Source organism: Leptopilina boulardi, unplaced genomic scaffold (genome assembly GCF_019393585.1).
Source record: "Leptopilina boulardi isolate dan_hultmark-lab unplaced genomic scaffold, ZJU_Lbou_2.1 LbouV2_300, whole genome shotgun sequence".
In the NCBI taxonomy this organism is placed as follows: Eukaryota; Metazoa; Arthropoda; class Insecta; order Hymenoptera; family Figitidae; genus Leptopilina; species Leptopilina boulardi.
The window spans coordinates 1353260-1374172 of NW_026137864.1; the positions used below are offsets into that span (position 1 = coordinate 1353260).

General features: G+C 28.0%; 1 protein-coding gene across 4 annotated transcripts in view; it reads left to right on the top strand.

The window, feature by feature from the left end:
- Positions 1-20913, top strand: part of LOC127282519 (neurogenic locus protein delta) — a 247978-nt gene that overhangs the window by 117737 nt on the left and 109328 nt on the right. For all 4 annotated transcript variants that reach the window (XM_051306793.1, XM_051306797.1, XM_051306794.1 and 1 more), the window contains one exon: positions 17165-17255. In XM_051306793.1, coding sequence (XP_051162750.1) covers positions 17165-17255 — 91 coding nt within the window. The remainder of the gene's footprint in view (positions 1-17164; positions 17256-20913) is intronic.

Sequence of the window (20913 nt, forward strand, 5' to 3'; positions counted from 1 at the left end):
TTTACAATTCAGTAGGAAGTTCGTTATTTTATTAATAAGATATTCTTCTCTTTTTGAATATATATAATATTTAAAATATATGTAAAAAGATCTATTTTTTGATAATATATTTATTTGTGTATAGATATATAAATGCGATAAATAACGGTTATAGATAGAATATAACCCCTTTTCAGGATACTTTTGATTGTACAATTAGACACCCGGAAGAGTACTTCTTCCGTTCCGTCTGGTATGCGATCGCTTTTCAAACATTAACTTTTTGTTTCCATCTGTTGTTACTGGAAAAAAAAAGAATTTCTTTTTTTTTGGCAGAGGTATAGTTCATGTTGAAGGGAAAAAAACGAGTTTTAATTATTCTCTTTGAATTCCAAGAAGGTCGAATACCTTCATTAGGAACACCTTAATTTTTATCGTTTAAAAAGCTTATATTTCCCTCTTTACCAACTGTTTAATTCAACAGATCGAAAAATAAAAGAAAAAACAAAATTGGAAACAAAAATTTGGAAATGAAATTTTTCATTAACCCTTTTTTGCAGCCAGGAGCTGAACCTTTTTTTGAGTTGTTGTCGCAAATTAATTTTTTTCTTTTAAATGAAAAAAAAAATTAATTTGACAATAACTCGAAAAAAGGATCAGCTACGATTTTGGTCTTGATAATTTTTTAAGCTCTAAATAAATAACATAAATGAAATATCCAACTACCCGATTTCGTCACCATTTCTATACAAAACCCAAATCTATACTTGGCTTGAAATAAATTTTCACATTTTTTTTTCCCAATATTTCATCAATAATTTTTCTGATAATTTGTTTTGCAAAGAGAAAAAAGATTTTTGGAAATATTGCGAGAAAAACAGAATCATTCTTCTTCTTCTTCTTCTTCTTCTTTGCGCGCAATTAAGGTATAAATACATACCATGTACGCGCACGGCTAGGAGAAAGAAGTTATAATCCATAGCCATCGCAGACACGTTATATGAAAGAGCTGGCAATTGCTATCGTAAATTACAGTTGGGTATGTGCAATTTTTGGATGCAAACACTTATATAGTAAAGAAGTTATTGTTCGAAGAGAGAAAGAAGAGACTTGTGGGTCTGTAGGTGGGGTCGCGTCGAGGCGAAAAAGGAAAAAAAAAAAAAAAAGGAAGAAGGAAAGAAAGGTTCCTTTTATAACTATGGTGAGCATGGTCTTCAGGTGTCGACTATATACACCCATCCTCATAGTGTGTTATACCGAGGAGAATCTGAATATTTCGTTCCTATACACGGACTTTAATGACAATGACAAATACCTGCACCTTCGACTAAAAGAACGTCTGCGACATGCCGTTATTTCCCTCTCTCTTTCTCTCTCTCTCTCTCTCTCTCTCTCTCTCTCGCTTGCTCACAATCATGTAGCATTCTCTACATTTCATGAATTAACCATTCCACGACAAAAAAAAAAAAAAAAAAAATCCGCGGTCCTGGGAAAACGGTTTGAATTCGAGTTTGTCCTCCCTTTATATATATACGGATTTATACAGAGGTATCTGAATTGTCAAATGGTTCCAACAAATTATTCCATTCGAAATAAACAATCAATATACGAGGCGTGCTGATTCGAGTGAATTATAATTGTCTCTTATATTGGACAATTTTTATTTTCCTTTTTTTTTGAATATTAATGCTTATTCCGTTTTTAAATTGAATTGTAGCATTTTATTCATAGATGGGGAAAAAATTTGATTTGAACTTTTTTCAACTTTCTTTTTAAAAATATTTAAAAAAATTTTTTATTCATTCTCAAATTTAATTCCATGTTATTTGTTTAATTGAAGTATTAAGAAAAATTTATGTTTAGATCTGAATGAATTTTTTAAAATTTAACCTCAAATTTGGATTCAGCTGACCCAATATGGCGGAAAATTTTAAAATTGATTCTATTTGTTCAAAATTCGATACTCGGGGGTTTTTGAGGTCGCTGAATCCATATTTGAGGTCAGATTTAAAAAATTCTAAATGGCAGGCTTAATATGGCGGAAAATATCAAAATTAATTCGATTCATTGAAATTTCGATACTTGGGTTTTTTTTTTTGGGGGGGGGGGGGGTTATATGAATCTAAATTTTCAATTTGTTAAATCTGACTTTAAATTTGGATTCAGCGACACAAAAACACCGAAAATTAAAAGGCATTAAAATAAGCTGCAACGCTTATTATTTTAATCAAATTTTGCTTATTTTAATCCATTTTAGAATTAAAATAAGCAAAATTGGATTAAAATAATAAGTGTTGCAGCTTATTTTAATACCTTAAAATTTTCTGTGAAAATTAAGTTTTTATCATTTTCAAAAAATCGCGCGCTTTATATTGTGGTTATCCTTGCGTCCGCTAGGTGGTGAAGTCGTAGTTAGTGGGGGGGTTTTCGGGGTCGCTGATTACGAATCTGATGTTGTTAGTTGTCTAAAATTCAAAAGGCGGACGATTTTCAAGCCAATTAAATCATTTTTTATAAAAGTCGTCCGTCATTTTGGATCCGCCATTTTGAATTTCGGAAAACTAACATCAGATTCGTAATCAGTGATCCCGAAAACCTCCGAGTAACGATTTTTAAGCCAATTGATGAACAATAAAAAATATTTTTGTCATTTATTTTTAAGCGATTTTTTATTTAAAAAAAAAACCCTTATTATTTATTGGTTAATATGACCAAAACACCCTTATTCAACCTTTGATCATCAAAAATATCATTTTTCTTTGGCCGAAAATTAGTTTCAATTACTTGAATGAAAATTTCAAGGAGGACGCAAACATGCCTTATAGACCCTCCTCCTTTTATAAAACCAGAAAAATGTAAGCATTTTTGCATCAGCATAACGCAAAGGATCACAGAAAATTAAAAGGCATTAAAATAAGCTGCAACGTTTATTATTTTAATCCAATTTTGCTTATTTTTTTATACCAAAATGGATTAAAATAAGCAAAATTGGATTAAAATAATAAGGCGTTGCAGCTTATTTTAATGCCTTTTAATTTTCTGTGATTAAATAATAAAAATCATACTTTTCTTTTAAAGCGCCCAGCGAATATTTATATTTTTGATCTTAAAATTTTTTGTAAGAACTTTGCAAAAAGAAGTATCTTAATATGTTTTGGTAGTCATTTTTAATATGTTTTGGTAGTATCTTTTTAGTTATTTAAAATATCTTAGTTTAAGATGTTAATAGTATCTTCGTCAAAGTGCTTTACATATTTTTGATGAAAAAAATTTTGAGGTTAACTATGGCCTCTTATGTAAGATGCTTAATGTATTTTATATTTTAGTAACTTCAAATTCTGACGTATATATATATATATCACACACATTGGTGAAAAATATGGTACCAATTTAAAAAGCCTTTTAAAAAAATGGACAACGCTGAACAGGCTACTGGCTATTGCACTATCAAAGAAGCTTTTTCTCCTAAGTTGTAGAAACAATAACGTCTTTCCACAACACATAATTGCCTTCAAAAAACGCTTAAATGTTGTTACTTTTCAAAGTAAGTCTTGCAAAAAAAATTTTTCCAAACTAAACCAATCATACCTAAAAAAAACTTCTTAACATTGAAATTGATGATATTCATCTGCATGTCTCGTTTCTAAAAACGTCTCTGAATAAAACTAAAGAAAATATTTCAAATTCAAATTTCGATATGTTACATCGAGAAAAATTTTTTGTATTTTCCCGGAGAAAGTTTGTTCGTGTTCTAAACTTTAACAACATTATTCATAAAAAGAAACTTATTGCTCTAACCAAAAAACAATTAACTGAATCTCAATTTAATCGAGAAAAATGGTTCAAAAATCTGACTGATTTAGAAATTCCTCCAAATGTTATTGAAGTGGCATCTTTGGGTCCTAATTTTAGTTTTGCAAAAGACATTACAAAAAATGATATCATAAATTCTATAAAAAATTTAGAGTCCGCCTTAACTAACCTTGATATTGACGAAAGCTCCAAAAACTCCTTACGCGGAAAATTTTCTAACGTTCTTGCAAATAATATTAAAAATACAAACCTCCCCACAAATCAAGATAGATCTTTCTCAAGAAAATTACAAAGTACTAAAATTTTCTTAAAAAACAATCCTGATGTTTTCTTCACACCAGCTGATAAAGGTAATGTCACAGTCCTTATCAAAAAATCTGATTATAATCAGAAAATGATGAACTTATTTTCCGATGCGTCCACGTACGAACTAGTTAGAAAGAATCCTCTTATCAAACTTGTAAAAGAGACATCCACCATTTTAAAGTACCTGAATGACAATGAATTTCTTGACAAGATTTACCATCCAAATCAATTGACCTTGACTGATACAGTTTTAGCAAAAGCGTATGGACTTCCAAAAATACATAAAGAAAATGTTCCTCTTCGTCCAATTATTTCCTTAATAAATAGTCCGACTCATATTCTCGCCAAAATATTATATAATTCATTAAAAGATTGTGTTTCTCTACCACTTTCACACATTAATAATAGTTTGGAATTAAAAAATAAATTAAGTAATGTTACCATTGATGATAGCTATACTTTTCTTTCACTTGATGTAACTTCCATGTTCACTAATGTCTCTTGCGATTTAGTTATTCAGAGTTTGGACCGTCGTATGCGCTCTATATAAACCAAAAGAGTAAGATTCCTTTTTGTGATATCATCGACTGTGTAAAATTCGTTTTTGAAAACACGTTTTTTTCTCATGATGGCAAATTTTATAGACAGATCTATGGAACTCCGATGGGTTCTCCAATTTCGGCTTTTGCTTCGGATATTGTTATGGATGATCTGGAAACTGATTGTTTAAAAATCTTAAAGGAAGAACACAATTGTGTCCCACTATTCTATTATCGATATGTGGATGACACAGTTTTAGCTGTTAAAAAAGAACATGTCGCACTCGTTTTTGATACTTTTAACTCTTATAATAAAAAATTACAGTTTACTTTAGAGAAAGAACAAAATAATTCTATAAAATTCCTTGATCTCAAACTAATTAAATATAATAATAAAATCATCACAGACTGGTATCAAAAACCGACTTCTTCTGATAGACTCATCAATTATTTTTCAGATCATCCAATTCAACAAAAAAAGAACATTGTGTATAATTTGGTTGACAGGGCGATTTTATTGTCCAATAAAAAATTTCATTTTGACAATTTAAAGAAGATAAAAACTATCTTAAAAAACAATAATTATACTCCAGACTTTATCAATAAACATATTAAAATTCGAATGAATAAATCAAAAATTTCAAATAATAACAACAACAATCAAAATAGTGCTAATATTTATCGTCAAATTCCGAAGGTTTCTTTACCGTTTAATGAAAAATCTTTTTTTAAATTGTCAAGTATTCTGAACGAATTTCATTTTGCTTCAATTCCCCTTATAAATAAAAACTGTAATTCCATCATTCGATTAGGTAAGGATGTAACTAAAAAATGGGATAGAACTAATGTCGTGTATAAGTTTAATTGTAAGGATTGTCCTGTGACATATATAGGCGAGACAAAACGATCTTTGATAACTCGCATAAAAGAACACAAAAAAGTGAATGAAAATTCTGTTGTTTACCGACATCGCATCGAATATAATCATGAATTTAATTGGGAAAATGCAAGGGTTTTGGACAATGAATCTAATTATAAAAAAAGACGTATATCTGAAATGATTCATATAAAAACAAATCATTCCACAATTAATAGAAAGGAAGACATATTCACTCTAAATAAAACTTTTTTTCCTCTTCTCAGACGTTTGGACTCGTGTCTATAAAGAAAAACAGACCTTTTGCACCTCTGGTTAAACGGTGTTGACATCCCAGGTCATTGACTTTTCTCTTATATAATTTTTGACTTGTATATTTGAGTAAATTTCAAATTTAACTCAGTTGACACTAAACTGTCGTGTAGAAATGTCTTCCTTACTTTTAATTATTTTCAATCGAAGTTTTAATCATATTTGTGGATTTTTTTTTAAAATGTGTGGAATTTTTTTAATAATGACATGTTGAAATGTGTATTAATTTTTAACGAATTAGGTAGGATTATTTAATTTAATTTTTAATCGATATTTAAAAATAGCGCTTTAGACATGTATAAATATTAAGGTTTTTTTTGTGTTTAATAAATCTAGCCTGATGAGGTTGGCAAACCTGAGCCAACGAAACGTCGCTATATTGACGATACACTTTTGAATTTATTCAAAAAAAATTTTTTACCTTCCCACGATCATTTAATTTTATCAACAACTATTAATAAGATACTTTACAAAATATCTTTTTTTAACGTGGAAGATACTATTTTTCCATATTACATCTTATTGTAAGATACCATATAAGTCACTTATTTTTGCAGTGAAGTGAGAGAATAATAAACCTAAAAAAATTCTCACATAATATAAAAAACACTGTGTCAATTAAAGTTGCATTAGACACACGCGGTTAGGAAAAACTGATTCTTATAGTAACCTTGATTTAATAAAAAAAAAAAAAATTCATTTGATTTTCTGAAATGATTTTGGCACCTTGCTGCGTGTATATAATAATAAAAAATATTAGACCATACAATATATATCTGACGGAGGGAATAAAAACATTAAAACATGTGCACCACGTGTTGATTTGATGCTGGTGCAATTTGAGTGTGGCTATGCTGTTCATTTATATATATATCTATATATAAAAAGCAGAAGGTGCTCGACGCCAAGTTCCAATATATATACGAGATGAAGTGAGACAGCTTGAACACGGCTAAAAGCCAGAGACGAAGAAACACATATATAGGAGATAGGGCGAGTTGAAATGGTCAGAATTGAAAGCAAAAGGGCGAGGTAGAGGTGCAGGACTTGCAGATGGTGGAAATCTCGGGGAATATATATATATAAAAGCCAAAAGGAGGGAAGGCAGAATGAAGAAGGCTTTTTTTTCGGTGAGCTGCAAGGGGGTCAGAGAAGGTGGGTAACACCAGGCATCAAAAAATTTCTTAGTGTTAGTGTTGACGCTGATGGTGGTTGTTGGATGCAACAGATGCCATGTTTCCCTTGGCACATGTGCTTATTGCATTTGTGTGCGTCACGATCTGTATATATATGCTAAAAGAAAAAAAAAAGGGGGGAAAAAAAATAAATTGACTAGTAACCTTACTCCAATCATCGATGTGTCCTTCTCCATTCGACTCGACATACTCTATTTATCTCTGCCGCTAGCCCAATAGCCGTTTAACCCCAAAAAGAAACCCTTTTCTTCGCCCTACATTTTAGTCTCTCCACCCTCGTTGTATAGGTGTATATATATATGGTTATACTTTATATAATTTCCAACACTCTATCGAACTATTCATCTAACAGTCGCACCCCATATTTATCGTGTCGTTCTGTATTTATATATATATATATATATATATATGTTTATGCATTAGTATACGTACGCCCTAGAAACGTACAGGTGCAATTTTGACCTTGCGTCGAGACGAAACAGTAGTTCTCTGTCGAAATTTTCGAGAAATATATATATATATATATATATAATTCTTTTATCTTACATCATTTATCTACTATTTTTTTTTCACATCCTAATTGATATTAAATTTGACCTTAGGTATTTTTTTAAAGAAATTTTATTGTATTAATCGAGGTATTAATATATGTTATTTATTATTATATTATATATTATTATTCACTATTATTTGTATAATAGTAATTTATATGTAATTATTTTTTGCCCTTTTTGTCTAATTGGTAAAAAAAAAAAAACCATCGACAATGAATTAGAAAATTATAGGATCATATTGTTAAAAAATTAAATTTTAAATAAAGGACCTAACACAGAAAATAAATTTGAAAAAAAGTTTATGTCAAATTTTTTTTATACTTTGCAGTTTTGTAGCTTACAATCTCCTAAAGAAAAAATCTTAATGACAAAACCCTCGAAAATCAAATATTTTTGCTATACACTATGTATGTTGAGCTCGAGCCTTGAGCAAACTTTGCAGAATTTTATTTTATTTTTCTCATTTTTTTTTTTTTTTAAGTCTGAACAGCTAAAAATATTTGATTTTCTAGGGTTTTGCCAATTAAGATTTTTTCTTTAGAAATTTATAAGCTATAAAAAACTGCAAAGTATAAAAAAATTTGATCCAAACTTTTTTTCGATGTATTTTGTGCGAGCAGGTCCTTTAAGTTATTGTATAAATTTTTTTACTTTTCACTGAGAGAAATGGAAATGTTACCCAAAGAAGTAAAATATGTTAGCTTTTGGATTGTAGTCACTACTATCAAATATTGTAAAAATTAAATGTGAGCGCATGCGCTGATTGTGGTGTATACTTCGCCTATTCAATTGCGGTCCTTGCACTGAAAAAAAATTCTAGTTAGAATAACCAGAATTCTGGTTAGGGTATATTTAACATTTTGATTCTGGTTAGGTTAACCAGAATTCTGGTTATTTTAACGAGAATTCTAATTAATTCAACTAGAATTCTGGTTAACATAACTAGAAAGTAATGTTAAATATAGCCTAACCAGAATTTTTTTTCAGTGTGTGTTTTCACGCACGTGTTTATATATAGTGAAAAAAGTTGTGAATAAAAAATGGACGAGTTTGTTAAAAATTTATTAATGTCGTGGAATATGGAATCTTTGATTCCATCTTTTGGAGGTAGGTTTATTATTTTGATTGAATTAGCGAAGACTGAAGTGTGAACGTGTTTATAACCTCAAAACAATTTTGCGTTGTTTAGACGGTGAAATTGATGAAGAATCGATTTACTTACTGGACAATGATACAATATCACTCATTATACCAAAACCAGGACCTCGCTTAAATTTTTTTAAAAAATTTCAAAATTACAAAAATCAAGTAAGTTTTTTTTTTCGTTTGTATAAATGTACATGTGTTTATTGAAATTTTTTTTGGAAAAAAAACTTTATCATCTTTTTTCTTACTTTTTTTAAACTTAAAAATTAGTAAAATGATACAAATTCAATTGACTCTGTGAAAAAAATATACCGTTTGATAAATATATTTATGTTTAAGCAAGTCCTTTTTATAGATGGAGTGAAAAAATAGACATACTCTTTTTAATTAATTTTAATTTTTTTTTAACTTTTTAATTTTTTATTAATTTTAATATTATTTAAATGATTTGCCATTTCCTAAAAAAGCGTATTAATTAAAAAATTTAAATCTCACAATTTACATTTTAGTTTTGTTAAAATCATTATATTAATAGTGTATATCTTTGATAGTACTGATAGCTATCACTGATCGTATAACATTTTTAACATCAAAGATTGTAAATTGTACAATCAAATTTCGATAATAATCTGATAGTAAATACTACAATATATATCGCTGTCTGTATATATTTAGCACTAAATATGGTTGCCCTTAACATCATTATGTTACCCAGTAGCATAAATTTCTCTCCGTGATAGAATTTTCTTTCAGATGAATTTTCATTTATTCGAATTATTATTTGATATAATTTCCATATAATCGATATTTTCATACTACAGAATTTTTACTTAACGGCATGTGGAAGAAACCCACGTGACCTAGTATATAGGAAAATGTGTTTTGCAATATTCCAACTTTTCTCTAAAATGAAAACAGATTTTAAGCTAAAATTTTGAGGGTTGATATAGATTTGGGTACAATGCACCGCGCTGTTCTCCTGAAAAAACTTAATTTTCCGTTAAATTCTTTTAAAAACTAAGTCTAAAAAGTTAAATTTTAAACGAAAATGACAACAAAGATGGCGGCGCATACACAGACGTTGCTTGAGTGTGTCAGTGCTCAAGTAAACAGCGCCAATTCGAGCTAGTGATCGCTGAATCAACTATGATATTTTATACATTATTTTACTATTTATTGCTTTATTTTTATTATTTTTACTTTAAGTGAAGAACAGCCCTATGATGCTTTGCACCCTACTTTATCAAGTCTTGAATATTTTAAACCGAAATCATTATTTATTTCAGAGAAAGTTAAAATCCACAAAAAAAACGTCCTTTGCCCACATGGCCTTAACCGAAAAATCATTTAACAGAATTTCTAATTGATAGAATTTTCATTTGTCCATAATTGCAAGTGACCGAACAAACAATCGACAGAAAGATTTCGACGCGATTTTTAAAAACAACCAATTAAAAATTATTCATAAAATTTTAATAGTTTGATTTTAAAAATCGCGCCGAATTCTTTCTGTCGGTTGTTTGTTCGGTCATTTAAAATTTTTTTTTTTATCTCATTTTTTTCGTTGTTTAAACAAAAAAAAATTGGAATAAAAAAAAAAAATTTTAATGGATCCGTAACATAAAAATCACCTTGTATAAATTTCAATTCGAAAATTCACCATTTTTAAACTGATATTCATATTATTTCCATTTTAATTTGAATATAAGTTTAGAAATGATAAATTTTTGAATTGAAATTTTTTATATATAATATTATATATCGACGAGAATTGAGGATAAACCTTTAAATCATAACAAAAATTGATGAACTTTTTTTGCAAATTAAAAAATCAATTAGACCTTTTCTGTATATATATATACATATACTTGTCTCGTGTGCATATATGTATATAAGGCTTTCACGTGAAATGAAATATTTAAACACACCACACACCGTTAAATCACGACCTGGAAAAAAAACTTGATAAATCTCGGCAGAAAAAAATCACAGCTGTGAAAAAAAGTGCGACCCATATTTTTAAAACTTTCACCACGTTCGAATGTCTACCAGTCTGTGCATCTGCAGGATGTACGTAATTACAAGTAATATAATTTACATTCTGATTTTAATATCAGATCGATAAAGATCGTTGATCGCGAAGGATATATATATATGTATATATTGTTCTGACAGATATGCTCTCTAAAACTGAATCAGTAGAAATTTGACTAATTCAATCAGTACTTTTCATTTTAACTGAAGTTTCAGTTATTTTTTGAAATTTACTAATATAATTAGTGAATATGCAAGCAATAGAAAATATAACTTATATAAATTAGTAATTTGTATATAACATAACCTTTAAAATTAATTATTAAATCAGTAGATTTTGTGGACGCCGACAAATATTTATATTACTGATTCAATTAGTAATTGATATTTTCACAGAAAATTAAAAAGCATTAAAATAAGCTGCAACGCTTCTTATTTTAATCTAATTTTGCTTATTTTAATACCAAAATGGATTAAAATAAGCAAAATTGGATTAAAATAAGAAGCGTTGCAGCTTATTTTAATACCTTTTAATTTTCTGTGTTACTAATAGAATCAGTAAATTTCTACTAATTGGCAGTTGCTCAATTCTCGCTATGGCAATTAGTAGATTTCTACTGCTAATCAGTAAAATATGACTGATTCAGATTTAGAGAGTATATGCTTCTTTAAATAATAAACAAATTTTTATTAAGTGACAAGCTAAGTTGAACTGATTTTTTTTTTTATTTTGTATAAAGAAGAGATTTACTCTTTATATAATATATATTCTATGAAATAAATATATAAACATATTGTATCAAATATATATATAAACACATTGCGTATATGTGAAATGCATTTTGTAAATTTTTTGTTGTGCAGCTGCATTACCTGAAGGCAAATGTAGAAAAAGCAAAAGTTTGTATAAGAATAGTTTAGTTAGAGAGATCATATAAGATAATCCCTAAATGAAAGCATTCAGGGACATGTTATGTTTGCTCCGTTTGTAACTGCAAGCCAAACCTATGAGCTTTAAAAAAGAAACTTTAAATCGAGCACGAGTCCGGTGATAATTTCTTTCGACAACATTTGAGGACAATGTTGCAGCTGTGAAAGCAAAAGTTTATTTTTTAACGTGCCGCAAAACTAAGCCTTAAAGCAATATATGGAAGGAGATTCCCTTTTATTATACGTATATATATAGTTTATACAGTGTGAATGTAATTTATTATAAATTCACATGGATTATTATATATACGTTTCTGCGTGACGGTTGCGATGTTGAAGGGATTTTGTATTTTGAAAATTGTAAAAATTACTATTATTTTTGGGGAGACGTATGATTATTTTCTAAAAATCAATAGTGAGAATTTTCATTTTTTTGGAAATTTATGTCATAATTATTTTTGAGCCGAATTTTTATTTGTTCGAATTAGTATATAGTTTGCAGAATTTTCATCAAAACGATTTTCTATATTACACAATTTTAGTATAACCGAAAATTCACTTTACAGAATTTTTATTTGTTGAAATTTTTATTTGTCAGAATTTTTATTTTCTCGAATTTTCATTTAACATAATATAGGCATTTTAAAGAATTTTTATTGGGTATAGAATTTCATTGCATAGAATTTTCATTTTATTCATTCAGATGAATTATCATTTGTTCGAATTATTATTTGATATAATTTCCATATAACCGATTTTTTATACTACAGAATTTTTTACTTAAGCGAAAAATCATTTAACAGAATTTCTATATAATTGATAGAATTTTCATTTCTCCGAAATTGACAATGGCCGAATAAAAAATCGACAGAAAGACTTCGACGCGATTTTTAAAATCAACTAATCAAAAATTATCCATAAAATTGTGATTGGTTGATTTTAAAAATCGCGCTGAAATTTTTCTGTCGATTATGTGTTCGGACATTTGTAATTTCGGACAAATGAAAATTCTATCTATTAGAAATTCTGTTAAATGATTTTTTGGTTAAGTAAAAATTCTGTAGTATAAAAAATCGGTTATATGGAAATTATATCAAATCATAATTCGAACAACTGCGAAAATTCATCTGAAAGAATAAAATGAAAATTCTATGCAATGAAATTCAATGCAATAAAAATTCTTTAAAATGCCTATTATATTAAATGAAAATTCGAACAAATAAAAATTCTGTGAAGTGAATTTTCGGTTATATAAAAGTTTTGTAATATAGAAAATCGTTTTAATGACAAATTCTGCAAAATACTAATTTGAACAAATGGAAATTTGTCTCAAAAATAATTATGATAAATGAAATTCCATGAAATGAAAATTCTAACTTTTTTTTAAATGAATTTTTACTTAACAAAATTTTTTGGTACCGAAGTTTTTTATTTAACTGAATTTCTATTAAACAGAACTTTGATATTTAACTGAATTTTGATTCAAGAGAATTGTCATTCGAACAAACTATTATTTAACAGAAATTCTATAACTAGGACAATTTAAAAATCAGATATAATTTTTTTTATTTTTCATCGAAGCTCCATTTGATCAAATTGTCATTTCAAAAGAACATTTAAAACGTCAAATTTTCATTTAACCGAAATTGCAAATAACCGAAACATTTCGACGCAAATTTTAAAGTTGACCAATCAAAAATTATTAAGAAAATTGTGATTAGTCAATTTTAAAATTTGCGCCGAAATGTTTCTGTCGTTTGTTTATTTGGTCATTTGCACGGAGAAAAATGGAAAAACAAATAAAGTAACTTTTACTATAATTTAAAAGTAAAACCGAAACTGTCCGCAGTTTCTGCGCATTTCTGTCAATTTTTACTCCAAAAATAGTAAGATTTACTATTTCTGGAATAATTTTTACTATTTCAGAACTAAATTTTACTATTTTTGGAGTAAAAATTGCCAGAAATGCACAGAAACTCCGAAAAGTTTCGGTTTTACTTTTAAAGTATAGTAAAAATTACTTTATTTGTTTTTCCATTATTCTCCGTGTGCAATTTTGATCCAGTGATCGTGGTTTTTTCTTGTCAAGTGTTTTTTATTTATTTGTGAAAAATTGTCCGTCTTATTTGTAAATAAAATGGTTTTATTTTATAACTATATAAATACTTTGGTTCGTGTGGAGGAATTAGAATAACTTTTCATAAGTGAGAATTGATATTTTTTAAAATGTGAATAATTTTCTTAATAATTAATTTAAGTGAATAAAAATCAGAAAAAATTTATGTTTAATTTTTTAATGTATAGTCAAATATAATACTGTGGAACCTTGATTATCCGAACCCCTGTTATCCGTACCTTCTGCGGTTATCCGTACCTTCTGCGGTTATCCGAACCGTAAAACATTTTATCCGAACTTTCTTTGTCTTTTTATTTTATTAATGTATTTATATCTTAATTATTATTTAATTCAATATTTAATTTAATATAAATATTTATGTCCATTTAAAATATTAAATTAAATATAAACTGAAAAAAAATTATTTGATTAATACTGACCGAGTACTATGGTTTGCCAATACTGTCTCAATAATACTGGTACAGTTTTGGAAAATACTGGCATGCGGTATTGGTTTGCAGTATTGGAACAGTACAGAATTTAATCCATATCAGCACTGAACCAATACTGGTAAGCCAACTGTCGGACAGCCAGTATTGGTGCATGATTGCGCCTGTTGTCAATATCGGCGTTTGACAGAAATTTTTGCTTGGGAATAAATAGTTCTTTTAGCTAAAAAGTATATACAGGGTGTTCCAAAAGTATGGAAACTTGCAAATATCTCGAAAAGTACGAATTTTCGTAAAAAATGTTCCATACAAAAGTTGTTCCAAACAAAAAGATCTACATTGTTGAAACCAAAAAATTGGGCCCCGGGCCCAATATTGGGCCCTACAATGAAAAAAGTAGTTTTCTTAAATGAGACCACTAATTTTGAATATCAAATTCGTAATCCCCATGAAATTCTGCGTTCAGACATGTGGTATAAGTGCCCAAAATATTGGGCCCAATCCAAGATATCGGGCCCAACATTTTTCAACAAACAAAAAAAAATTTTTTTTAATCGTATATTTGGGGGTTTTTGGGGTCACAGGATTACAAAATTCAAAGCTACTTTTCAAATTGGGCACAGAGCCCAATGTAGGATTCCGCGGCCCAATGTAAGGCCCACAGTAAAAAGATTAGTTGTCTAAAATAAAACCCACTAATTTTTAGTATCCATTTCGTAATCGTCATGAAATTCTGGATTTAGTTTTGTAGTACAAATGCCAAAAATATTGGGCCCAATGTCTAGGATTGGGCTCAAAATTTGTTGACATAATCATAATCATTGTGAAATTATAGTCTCAAACTTGTGGTACAAATTACAAAAATATTGGATCCAATCCCAGACCTTGAGCCCAACATTCAACATTTTTCTATACAAATCAATTTATTTCTTTGTCAATAAATTTTGGGCCCAATCCTAGACATTGGGCCCAATATTTTTGGCATTTGTACTACAAAACTAAATCCAGAATTTCATAACGATTACAAAATGGATACTAAAAATTAGTGGGTTTTATTTTAGACAACTAATTTTTTTACTGTGAGCCTTACATTGGGCCGCGGAATCCTACATTGGGCTCTGTGCTCAATTTGAAAAGTAGCTTTGAATTTTGTAATCCTGTGACCTAAAAAACCCCCACAGATACGATTTTTTAAATTTATTTCTTTGTCGAAAAATATTGGGCCCGATATCTTGGATTGGGCCCAATATTTTGGACACTTATACCACATGTCTGAACGCAGAATTTCATGCGGATTACGAATTTGATATTCAAAATTGGTGGTCTCATTTAAGAAAACTACTTTTTTCATTGTAAGGCCCAACATTGGGCCCGGGGCCCAATTTTTTGGTTTCAACAATGTAGATCTTTTTGTTTGGAACAACTTTTGTATTGAACATTTTTTACGAAAATTCGTACTTTTCGAGATATTTGCAAGTTTCCATACTTTTGGAACACCTTGTATATAGCTTCCACATATCCCGAGTAGAAATCCCCAAGGTATGCCTAAAATGATAATTGGCCCTAAGCTGGTCCTAACTTGGCAGAAAATGTTAATATTTCCTAATTTGGTCCTAACTTGGTCCTGCTTTTACAAGCCATTTTAGTTATATCGGAGTATTTTGGCATTATTAGTTATAATTAATAATATAATTATAATAATAAAATAATTATAATAATAAAATAATTATAAAATAATAAAAAAATATAAATATACCATAGTTTTTTAAAAATTTTAATTAATTATTAATTAGATTTATATTAAACAAAATGAGAAGGGTTACATTTAATTTGAATTTTTTTGCCCCTACTTTTTCAACCCTAGCAGACGAAACGGACGAAACTATAAGCAGAAGTTATTTAGAGGTTAAGTTCTTGTGTAAAAAGTGCAATGTAATTCTGCTTGTTTATTGATTTATTATTATTATTATTATTTATTATTATTGATTACATTTTTTTTTTATTATATACACCCAGAAAAAAGGGATTGTTTATTTGAAAAAGTCAGTTGCTTTGATTTGTTTTGTATCATTCGAAACAAATTTCCTTTTAAACAAAAAGTTTTTCTAAAATTTACATAAAGTTTCTTTGATTGAAATAAGTTGAAAAATTTAAAAGAATAAAAATTTCAATCAAAGAAGTTTCAATACTAATATAAAATCAAAAAAAATATCTTTGATTAAAAAAATTAAAATTTTTCTGAAACAAAGATAATTTTTTTCAAAGAAACTTTCTATAATTTAAAAAAAAAAAGATTTTATATCGAAGAGAACTATAGTATGGAAGAAACAGATTTATTTAAATCATAGGGTGCAAGCTAAACCTTTGTAAAAGTCCAGTTATATTTAAATGTTTATTTTTTTAAAAAATCTACGAATATTTGATTGTTAATACATTATTTATGTACATATATGGTAATATATATATTATATATGCGTAAAGAAACAAAGATTTTATAAGTAAGTTTTTGTATATATATGTATGTACTAAAAGTAAGCAAATATATTAATTTCAATATAATATACAAAATTATGTTATCAAAATTTATTAACAAATAATTAATCCTATTAAAATTATGTGAATTTTAAAAAAGCTGGTCCTATCTAGGACCTAAAAAGGACCCTTATATTGGTCCTAAATAGGCACCCAAATTAGGACCAGGCTAAAATCGCATCACCAACCATTTTAGGACCAAGTTAGACTGCCAAGATAGGACCTAGATAATAAAACGGCAAACTAGATGGGACCAAGTTAGGACCATTTTTCAATTTCCACACGGGATATATTTATATATTTGATTTTTATATATCCACCCCTCAATTTTTATTTCCCTTTTTACTGATTTATTTATATTTTATTATATATATATTTCAGATCTCCGAGTAGGTGGATTGATGCGAAGAAGAAAGATCGAGGGTATATATCGGCTCCACGCACACTACACATATGGATCCGCCCTTCGCTGGTATGTAATATTTTATACTTGATCTTATATTAAAACGATCAAACCTGCATTAAGGAAAAGGAAGAGGGGGATAAAGGATCATGGAGGTTGTTTTTGGAAGTAAATGCGGCGGGCGTGAACACTCTTATAGTACGGGGCATCGTTCACAATAAAAGTAGCACTTTTTCTATACTTTTATAATATATATAAATATATAACTTTCAAAAAGAAGTAAATCCGTCTTTCGCACCCGAATCAAAAAGAGATTGAGTCGGCGAGAGTTTAACAGAACACGGCTATATTTAAGTAAGATATTTATATCTCAAAATCCAATATACACTCACACCTATTATTAAATTTTCTTATATATATATATATATAATATTATTATAATAAGAAAATAAAAGGTGTGATCAAATTTATATATATTTCAGTTCAAATTCATTAGATGGGTTTATATCTTTTTGTGAAATTATGGCCCGTGCATTAGGGAAAAAAGAAATATAATTTTCACACTATATATTTATAGATTTCTATACATAATTACTATATTAACAAGGTGAAAATTTTTTCCATTTAATTTCTTTATTAAACAATCGATTGATTTATGTATAACGGATAAATTTTCAAAATCTTAAAATAGGATTTCATAAAATATTCAAAAATTAAAATAATTGCCGAACGTTGAAGTAACGGATTATTATTTTAATCAAATAATTTTTTTTTTTTTGTAACATAAATTTTGGGTCGGGGAGGATGGGGCAAGGATAGTTAGTGACTCTATTGGCTATACGGGTTCTTCAAAAAGGGCACTATTCTTCATATATACTTGTTTTAACACCAAAAGACGTCAAGAAAAATTTGATCTTGATGCGATATCATTTATGGAAGCTACGTGTTTATTTGTAAAAATCCTGTTTTTTCTAAAATTTCTCAGTTCTGTTTAAAACACTGTTTCAAATATTAACTGTTTTAAATATTTATTTATGTACAAATAATTTTTTTGGTAGTGCTTTGAAGTGTTTTGAAGTGTTTTTATCCAATGAAATTAAAAAAACCCAAAATTTAATGTCTTTTTTTTGATTATTTTTCGTAAAAAGAATTTTGATATAACTATATTCTTGCCCCAATAGTGGGGCAAGGATAGTTAAATTTTTTTTTTAATTTTCCGCTAATATCTCGAAGGCATTGCAATACACAGTAAAATAATGTATTACAAAATTGTAGCTAATAAATAAACAGGCTTTCGAACGATACTAATATTCTTTTTCCGATGCCTGTTGAATTTTAGCTATTAGATCAAAAAATGTCTTACCTAACTATCCTTACCCCATCCTCCCCTATTATTTTGACATAAAATAATTTGTAACAATATTATTGTACAACCGGTGATAATGTTAATTTGTAGAAAAATTCAAATTCAAATGAAACAACTGAAAATTAAAAGTTAATTTATTCTTAAAAATAAGAATAAGATAAAAATAGTGCATATTTTGGATTTTATAATAATTTTGAAATTTAACATCATCATCGGTTGTACAATATAACAATTGTTACGAAAAATTTTGTGTCAAAATAATATCGACCCTAAATCTTAATTCGAATAAACATTGAAAAAAAAAAATTATTCAATTCAAATACTCAGTTACTTGACTATTATAACAAATAAATATTTATTTGAAGCACATAATTTTTATTTGAATTAAATAAACTGTATTTGAATCAATAATTTCTGCAGCAATAAAGTTTACTAACTAAATATGAGCTTTTTTTTTACTATAATAATTTTATGAAATTAGTGAATCTTTTTTTTCAAATACTTTAACAATGAAACTTGACAATTTTTTTTTTGAAGTTCAGAAATATAAAGATTATTGAGAATAAAAAAGGAATTATGTATTAGCAAAAAAGGGAGGAGCTTTAATGAAAATGCGTTTGATCAGCGCAAATTGAATTATAAAAGGAAATTGGTTGTTGGTGGAGGGCTCATGGTGTGAAGGTGACGAACAAGATTAAAAGCGAATTTATAGAGAAAATACAATTATCTTTATCGAGAGAAAGACAAATTGAAAAAATATTATATATCTCAAAAACAAACAAAAAATTTCATTTTTATTTTATTTAGAGGTATTAAGGAGAGTGGCGGGTCAACATAACCTCAAAAACCTGTCAAAACTAAAAAAAAATTTTTAACGCAAACAAAAATATAATAAATATTAATTTCAAACAATTTTAAAAGATCTAGAATTTAATCCTTTCGAAAAAAATTATTTTTTTCCAAAATATTTTGTCAATAATTATTTTTTTAACATTTAGTTTTTTTTCCTTTAAATCAGACAAAAATTGCAATTTTTAACAAATTTTTATAAACAAAAGCTCATTTTACTCAGTGAAACATTCTCTACAATTGTTACATTTTTTATATTTTAATAAGTATGTTCTTAATAAGTTATTTAATAAATAAAATTTTAATTGTTTATAACTTTTTAAGAACATACTCGAACAAAAATGTATAATATTATTTTTTATTTATTACTAGGATAGAGAAAAATGCATTTTAAAATTACTCGGCTTCGGACGACGTTAGATTTAAAAAAAAACCATAATTTTCTTAAATTTTTATCAAATCAAAAAATACGTATTTTTTTCATAAAAATTTAAGAAAAAAAAATGCTCAAGTCGAATAAAAAAAAATTTTTGAACTAAAATCTCACGTAGAGTGCCTCATGTAGTGTTTAATTTTTTGCATTACAACTGCGCGAGCACGTTTTCAAGGGATCACGGAATCGAGATATCGTGTGATACACCACAATGATATAGTATACATCTAACTATGTATAGAAATTCCATGTAATGCAAAGTATCAGGGTTTCAATTGAATAGTTCGCGATTTCCCTTTTAGGTTGCGGTGTGTCACGCTGGCACGGATCGGAAGAGCGAGAAAATGATAGCGCACGCGCCCGCGCAAGCGAAACATCATTCGAGCTAATTAGACGCGAAGCGATGTTCGTTTTGTTTTATAAGTGTACACATAGATATAGTGAGAAATCGATTTCTTTCGGTAAAAACAAGAACTATGTACTAGGCTTTCTAATAATGTTCATATTATATATATATATATATATATATATATAGATTTCTGGATTCCTCCACGCTTTGAAGATCTTTCCTATATATATGCGCGGTGAACTTTCATTTGCCTCAAATAAAATTAATTACCCGATATACTTTGGTATAATTATAATATAAAATTTTGCATATCAACATTTTTCGAAAGTTTGTATATATATATATATATAACATATTTGACTATAGGATTCCTTTTTATCGTTTTTAGAATGTTTCATGTCTGCGAAAAAATGTTCTGAAACATTTTAAGCACATAGATATTCAAATAATGTTCTAGAACATTATTTGGCAGACATGAAACGTTCTTAAAACGTTTTTAAAACGAACATGGTTTTTTGCCTACTGGTAATTTTGAGGTTATGTTAGCCGATTTTAACCTCAAACCTCTTTTCACCTAGAAATTGAAGTATTTTTAAGGTTATGCCAGTTAACCTCAAAATTAGGTGATAAGAAAAGATCAAATGTTAAGGGCTTAGGTTTAAAAAACGCTGGGTTTGAGATTAAAATCGGCTAACATAACCTCAATATTAGGTCAATTTCTAAGTCTCAA